The sequence below is a fragment of the Athene cunicularia genome, unplaced genomic scaffold (genome assembly GCF_003259725.1).
Source record: "Athene cunicularia isolate RWA unplaced genomic scaffold, athCun1 SCF_1, whole genome shotgun sequence".
In the NCBI taxonomy this organism is placed as follows: Eukaryota; Metazoa; Chordata; class Aves; order Strigiformes; family Strigidae; genus Athene; species Athene cunicularia.
This window is the reverse complement of record NW_020799155.1, coordinates 2,228,025-2,235,530: the sequence shown is the minus strand read 5'-3', so window position 1 is coordinate 2,235,530 and position 7,506 is coordinate 2,228,025. Positions and strand designations below refer to the sequence as shown.

Here is a 7,506-nt window from a genome sequence, read left to right as displayed (position 1 = left end):
AAGCAGTTTTAATATAAGCAAGGCAAAGCAAAAGTCCGCGCGCGGAAGCAAAAGCAAACAGATTTAGTCTCTACTTCCCATGGACAGGCGATGTCGGGCCTTCTCAGGAAGCAGGGCTCCGATACGCGTAGTGGTTGCCTCGGAGGACCAAGGGTGACCCCACCCCCTTCCTCCTTTCTCCCAGCTTTATACTGAGCAAACGTCATATGGTATGGAATATCCCTTTGGTCGGTTTGCGTCAGCTGTCCTGGCTGTGTCCCCTCCCAAGATCTTGCCCACCCCGTCCCACTGGGGGAAATATCAGAAAGAGCCTTGGTGCTGTGTAAGCACTGCTCAGCAGTAGCCACAACACCAGGCTGCTATCAACACCCTGCCAGCTCCCAGCATAAAACACAGCACCGTGAGGGCTGCTGTAGGGGAAAGCCAATTCCAGTTCAGCCAGACCCAGTACAGTGCTCCTTCAAAGCGGCCTTTTCCAGGTTGTTCCCTCAGCCTGCTGTCAGTGTGGCAGAAGAGGGCTCGCTCTGTACACAGCCTGTCCTGGAACAGCTCCCAGACAAGGGCCCGGCCCGAGCAAGAGCCCACAGCCCCAGCTCACCCACTGACCCTTGCGTCACGCGCAGGGGCCGTGTCCCGGCCCACAAACAGGCCCCTCCTGCACGCCCGCACGCTGCCTTTCTGCCCGAGAAGCTGATGGGATACCCGAGAAACGGAGCTGTCCCACTGACACTGGAAAAACGCCAGCCCTGCCGGGGGCACGGCAGCCTCGCGCTTTCTGGAGAAGTCAAACGTGCTGAAGGTTCGCATCTTGAGGCTGTGGCTGAGAAGACTGCAGAGGCGGTCTTGCAAACACAAAATCAACCTGAAGTGGAAAAATGGTGGAACCGTGACCTTGTGACGGAGGCTCTCAAATAAACAACCAACCACCAACCATTTAAAAAAATATTACAAACACAATTAACTAGCTCTCCCTAAATTACAGCTTCGAATGTCTTTGAGAGGAGAACAGAACAACTTTCTAGGGTTCAACAGCAACCCAAAACACATGACAAAGTACTCTATCGGGTGTATTGGCAACCCAAACCGCAGAACAAAGCCCCGCTCCCTGGGGTTTAACAGCAACCCAAAACGCTTTATCACTCACCTGACAAGTCAAAACCAGGAGAAATCCTGATGACACAAGAAAAAGTGAAGGAGCAAGAAATTCCACCAGAGTTGGATTCTGCAGTGATTCCTACAGTATGGGAAACAGATATTCCTGGTAAATGCAAACTAGCAACGCCTGTAAAGACTGATTTAAAAGAAGGTGCAGGGACAGTAAAAATTAAGCAATATCCAATCAAACCAGAAGTTAGACAGGAACTGAAGAAACTAACTGACAAATTTCTGGAGTACAACATTTTAGAAGAATGTCAATCTGAGTATAATACTCCTGTTCTACCAGTCAGAAAACCCTCAGGTGAATATAGGTGAGTGCAAGACTTGAGAGCAGTGAATCAAATAGTCAAGGACATCTATCCTGTGGTGGCAAATCCTTATACATTGTTAATAGTGTTAGACTCATCAGTGGTTTACAGTGCTTGACTTAAAAGATGCTTTCTTTTGTATACCTTTGGAGAAGGAAAGCAGAAAATTGTTTGCTTTTCAGTGGGAAGGTCCACAAACAGGATGAAAGATACAGTTGACATGGAAAAGACTACCCCAAGGATTTAAAAATAGCCTGACGATCTTTGGAAACCAGCTGGCAAAAGAACTTGAAATCTGGAAACAGGACAAATCAAGGCCTGGACATTTACTTTTACAATATGTGGATGACATACTGATTGATACAGAAGAAAGATTTACCTGCATACAGGTAACAACAGACCTCTTGAATTTTCTGGGAATGAATGGGTACAAGGTATCCAGGAAGAAAGCCCAAATAGCCTGCCAGACTGTGATACGTTTGGGCTTTGAAATTTCAAAAGGGCAACGACAATTAGGAAAAGATCGCAAAGAAACCATTTGCGGTATACCTGACCGAACGGCAAGAAAAACAGCAAAGGAACGAGTATTTCAAATAGCATTAATTCCCTCCACAACAGTAACCCTTCCTAGGGAAAAGCCAAAATATTCAGAGGAGGAGGAGAAGTTAGGATGATTATTAAATGCTAGGAAAAATTTGGCTGCATGGTGGGTAACCCCTAATGGACAAAGAGTAATTCCACCTCTGCTGATGACAGAAATAATTCAAACAAGGCATCAGGAATGTCACTGTGGGGTGGAAGCCTTAGTAACTTCTTTACAAAAACACGTGGTCTCAGCCAAAAGGTTAGGACTGGCTCAAATAATAGCTGCAAAACGTGACACATGTTTGAAAAATAATCCAGTGATCAAGAAAAGACTCCAAATGGGTAGGTTAAAATCTGGTACAGAACCTGGAGATTACTGGCAAGTGGATTTTTCAGACTTACCTAGGCAAAATGGGTACATCCTGGCAGGGGTTGAACAAATACTCTGTTCCTCAGTCCTATGTGCTCTCCAGATCCTGCCTCAAATTTAACCCCTGCTAATTGTGGCTGTGTCCAAACAGCTCAAAAGATCTAAAATGCAAGAAGCTCACAACCCACTAAATAACAAGAATATGCCTCTAACCCTGCTCGTTCTCATTGAAGAGATCTTCAAGTACAAAATAAAACCTAAAGAAGTTAAGTATGTTTTGCATAGTCACAAGGGGAGGCTTCTGGTTTTGGAAGTTTTGGAACTTCTTACTGATTTGAAGCAGGTCTTTGGAGTGACTAACAGCTTCACTGTGTCCACAAGAGAACACACCGTATTTTTCTTTCTTTCTCTCTCCATTTTCACCTGAAAACTGATTGGAAATACAAGAATGAAAGACAGGAGTCATTAAGATTAAAGACAGGAGTCATTAAGATTAAAGACAGGAGTCATTAAGATTAAACCTATCTCCACTGCAAGACCCAGGTTTAACATGGTTTCATGGTAGCTGATTTCTGAGACATTTCTTCAATATTTCAATTTCTTCTGTACCAGAAATGATTTACACAGTGTCACATCTGAGAGCTTGGAACACCACAAGATAACCAAATATTAAATGATGCTTACCATTCTAAAAGAATTTTAAAGGATCTCTGGGCCTCTGCCTTAAAAACACTGAGGACTTGTAAAAGATGAAGGGCAAAAAACGGTCACTGCCTTCTTCCAAGGATTCCTTTTGTCGTTCCTTTAACTGGAGCAGAAATCGCCCATCCACCACCAGCAGCTCATCCACAGAGATGAAAAGCTTGTTGATGACTGCATTTGGGAACTGCAGTTCCTCTCTCGTGGCTTTGGAGTGCACCTTCGGCGTTACTTTCAGTGTCCTAACATGGTGCATTTCAGTCTGCATTAGTCCTGGGCAAGGGGAAATAAAAAAAAATCAAGAGTCATTTATATGCTGTGCGATGACTACCGAGATATAAAAGAGCAGGCTCCGAAAGCCACCATCTTTTGCACCACCACCTTCTTCACCACTGATGTGAAGCTCCTAAATTTGCCCTGCTAATCTCTCAACCCAACAGTGACCGACCCTACTTATTTAGCGACATCTCCCAGTTGCAGTTGAGCTGTTAGCTGGGCTTTGCTGCTAACACAGGCATACTGAAAACTATAGGTTGCTTGAAGTTATTAATAGGAGGACTCGGGCACAGCAAGACAGGTAACAGATTTGAAAACCTTCCCTCAATTTTAGTTTGCAAGCACGAGTCAAAATGGGAGACAGTAAAAATGATTTCTGCTTTGTTTCAGAACAGTGACACTGTGAAATAGAAAAAGTTGTAAGAACAAAAAATACTCTTACCATAAATGACATCTTGCCTTCTTATTACGTCTTTCTTTTGTCTTTTTGCATAACTGTTCCACTGCAACACTCCAACACGCTGCTTCAAACTCATGAGCATCTGCTTCTATTTCACTCCGGAGGGATACAGAATATGCATCTAGACCACAAGCACTTTCAGTATCAATTATTATTAAATTGTTTCCCTGGAACTGGATTGCTTCTGCCACTGCTTTTTCAATTTGTATTCCCCATGCTCACTGCTGGCTGCCCTCAGACTTGGCACAGGGAAGTGGCCCCAGAGATGCACTGGTTTTATACTACCTGTGATCCTTCTAGAAATGTAAAGCTGCCACTTAACTTACTGTACTGCCTAAAGCAGCAGGTCTGAAGGGCAGGGAATTGGTCCCTACTGTGCCCATATAGTGTGGAAATTGCAGTTTCTTCTCCTTTAGTAAAATACCAGAACCTACACACAATTATTCACACCCTACCATACAAGGGCATTTCATGGCAAACAAGAACAATCTGAGATCACATCAAACCCCCCAGTTCTTTGCAATGCTTATTGCTACACAGTGATTTATAGCAGCATGCACACACACTGAACATAAAAGATACCAGGGCTACATTTAATTTTAATACAGCAGCTTTGAAATGCTTTTTAAATCGAGACAGACCGTAAACTGGAAAGATATTTCAAACTTTTATCACTATTGCACAATACGTGAAAGCCTGTAATAGACTTATGAAAAATGGATACAATTATTTAGCACTAATGTCTGTAATGAAGGATAAGGAACAGGAGACAAAATACCTCCTTTTAAAAAAGGAACTTCAGGGAAGTCAAAGGTGAAGAATCAGCCAGACAATTTTTAAAACTGATCACTGGCAAGGTCTGCGGCTGGCCCTTTTTCAAAGTGCTTTTAAGGACATGGGAGTGGACGAGATCTCATGGATCCCCAAGCCCAGGACCCTCCACTGCAAGCAAGCTTTGTCTTCCACCCCGACCGAACTCCTCCTCCAGCACTGTGTCTGGGAGGCTGCTTCAGGACCAGCTACTGCAGCAGTTCAAGAGGGTCTCCAGTTCCCAGCCAAGGTTTATGCATTGCTAATTGACAACTTTTCTTGTAAAAGCACCGGTGACTACCAAACCCCAAAAGTTCCCCTTTCTTAGTCTGTACCTCCACTAATAATTACCTCTATCGATCGCTGTTAACCTATCACACCAGACCAGACTGTGCACCACAGAGCTGTTTCAACAACAAGCCCTACAGCCAACTTTTCCTATCTTCATTATCCCTTATTGTTTCCTATTTTAGCCTCTGCACTTTCCCCTAAACGCACAAACCCGTTCTCGATAAGACAAACAGCCGCTTACCTTCCTACAACAATTACTGCCTTTGTGCTACGTCTTGGTAAGAACCGTTTCATAAAGAAGTACACCTTGCCATGCGAGTCAAACGGTACCTCACAAAACCATATGAAATGCACCGAGCAATACTTGGACATTCATGTCAGCTGTGTTTCTTACAGCCAAAGCAACCAAACGGACCATCTGCAAGGCAGAAGGTAATTCTGCTCTAGTTCCCATCGGACACCTGAGAGCCAAGAAGCCTGCTCTGTTAGTGCAGACCCTGTAATGTCTACAAATGAAAATGCCTTTTAAATTATACACCCGTGGCCATGATGGTCTTTTCTGGCAGCAAAAAGCATTTCAAAGTCTATGCTGCAATAGAGCTGTTCTTTCTTTTTTTCTCCCAGATCCCACTTTGTTGCAACAAAGATTTACGTTCAGACCGTTAGTGCTAGCTGCTGTCAGAGATTTCTAGCAACCGCTAGCTGCAGGCTAGTTTTAAATGGACAATTATGAAAATCTGATGTAAAACAAAGTTCTCAGTTCTAGTCTTTTCAGAGACCAGAGAACAGACAATCAGTGAAAGAACTAGCTTATGGATCCCTTTTCACCAAGATATTTTGAGGTCATGCAGCAAAAAGGCAGAAAGAAAAATAAAAAGATAAAAAAAGACACACAGGAGATTGCTAAGAGCCTCTAAACCACACCCAGTAGGAAAAAAAAATTAAGCCATCTTATTAAAAGAGACCTTTTCTATACTTCATTAACACACTGTGTATAGACTTTAAAACATATTTCAAAAAAAATTACAATCAAACAGGTAAGTCTTGAGCACAGAAATCATTCTTTGGTACAAACCTGGCGCAATGCACTGGGGTGAACTTTGTGGAGATCCAGAAGGTCTGTGCTGCAAATCTTCCTGCTAGAGGAAAAAATACAATATTCTTACCCACCTAGACCAAACTTTCAGTTCAAAATGAATCATGTTTCTCCTATCAGACAGCACTAACTGCAAGTGAAGCTGTATACTGAAAGTAGAAATGATTTCACGTAGCAGCAGTTTTGATATTTTCACATCCCAGAATGGCATACAGACATCAACACTCTGTATAAAAATCCTATCAAGTATAGATCACACTGAAACAGAACCAGAAATGAAGCTACAGCTGAATTAAAGCTATGATAATAGATAATATATTAAATGAAAGCAAACCCTTGACGTAGTAAAGGTAAATTTGTTACCACTTGGTTTACATCAATACTGTTTTGCTGATCAGGGATACGAATTAAACTCAGACCCAGAGTGAAAAGAGCAGGCATATTTTACTGAAAATAACTAAATAATATAACAGAATAATACAGAAAACATACAGTAAGAAAAGACAGAACAGTGTGCTTAAAGAAATAGGAAAATACAGGGTAATGCATCAAATCATCACTACCTGAGAAAGAGCATAGCCATTAAGAAAGATCCATCACCACTTGCCTACTTTACCATCATCCAGCCCCGCAGTGGCTGGGCAGCCCCGGTTGCAGCGAGGGTTTGCAGAGCCTGTCCCGGCAAGTGGGAAATCCTAGGCGGTGCCTCCACCCATAGGTGAGGCTTCCAAAGTCCCTGTGAGCGGGCCCAGCCTTACATACTTAAGCCAGACAGCTGTCTCTGCGGCCCTGTTATCTTGCCTACACGCAAGGAAAGATAAGGAGAGATAGATGTGTACATATTTAGCATAAACATGTTTAGTACAATACCTACTAATACAGTGCTTGTCAGCTATAAAATATACAGGATTGATCTATAGATTGACTCTGGCTTGGGCCTCTTGTCCAAGCCTTAGCACTTCAAAACCCAACTAAACTAACCCAGCCAGCTAATAAAAAACTAGACTGCCTATTTAAAAATGCACCTCTGGTAACCTGTACAACTTTCTCGTTCTCACAACACCAGGATATTACAATTCACTGAAATAGAATTTATCAAAGGTGCAAAGAAATTCAGTAATACACTCTGTAACAAATGGCTTTTTGAGAGTCTTGCTTCACTCTGAGGATCTAATTTCTGACTTCATCCCTCGTGGGGACGAATTCCCAGGCAGGCCAGCAGAGAGACTGGAGACAGTCAATATGACTGGAAGTCAAACTCAAGCTTTATTAGCAAGCAAGCCCTTAGATACTCTTGTGCATTCTAAAAGTAGCAGCAAGCCCTTACACACTTGTTGCTATCTTGCGTCACTCTTTGCGGTGGTTTAGGCCCTGGCGGGACCCGAGACCACGTTGCCGTTGTCCCTCCCCCACCCTTGGACCAGACGGGGCAGGGACTGAGATACAAACCCCG

At 43.2% G+C, this 7,506-nt stretch overlaps 2 protein-coding genes across 3 annotated transcripts in view; both read right to left on the bottom strand.

Annotated features, from left to right (window-relative positions):
* The window catches only part of LOC113490487 (acrosin-like), a 10,053-nt gene extending 9,235 nt beyond the window's left edge, over positions 1-818 (bottom strand). Inside the window, exon 1 of the mRNA XM_026867001.1 lies at positions 725-818. Within this exon, the coding sequence (XP_026722802.1) occupies positions 725-807 (83 nt within the window). The 5' untranslated portion in view covers positions 808-818. The remainder of the gene's footprint in view (positions 1-724) is intronic.
* Positions 819-3,058: 2,240 nt separating this feature from the next.
* On the bottom strand, positions 3,059-6,651 carry LOC113490488 (rho guanine nucleotide exchange factor 2-like). 2 transcript variants are annotated; one of them, XR_003400242.1, is made up of 4 exons: positions 6,617-6,651; positions 6,033-6,096; positions 3,839-3,977; positions 3,059-3,393 (listed from the first exon to the last, which is right to left on the bottom strand). XR_003400242.1 is itself a non-coding variant. In XM_026867002.1 (2 exons), exons 1-2 carry the CDS (start codon positions 3,936-3,938, stop codon positions 3,110-3,112), a joined length of 384 nt encoding a protein of 127 aa, XP_026722803.1. In that variant the 5' UTR covers positions 3,939-4,064; the 3' UTR covers positions 3,059-3,109. The 2 variants fall into 2 exon arrangements, 1 of the variants encoding a protein (XP_026722803.1); XM_026867002.1 differs by lacking the exons at positions 6,033-6,096; positions 6,617-6,651 and having other exon boundaries at positions 3,839-4,064.
* Between the last annotated feature and the right edge of the window lie 855 nt (positions 6,652-7,506).

Excerpts from the sequence above, each read along its gene's own strand:
- LOC113490488 (XM_026867002.1), bottom strand. The coding sequence starts at position 3,938 with ATGCTCATGAGTTTGAAGCAGCGTGTTGGAGTGTTGCAGTGGAACAGT. Across the intron at positions 3,394-3,838 it reads AAGGCAAGATGTCATTTATG|GACTAATGCAGACTGAAATG; the intron begins GTAAGAGTATTT and ends CCCCTTGCCCAG.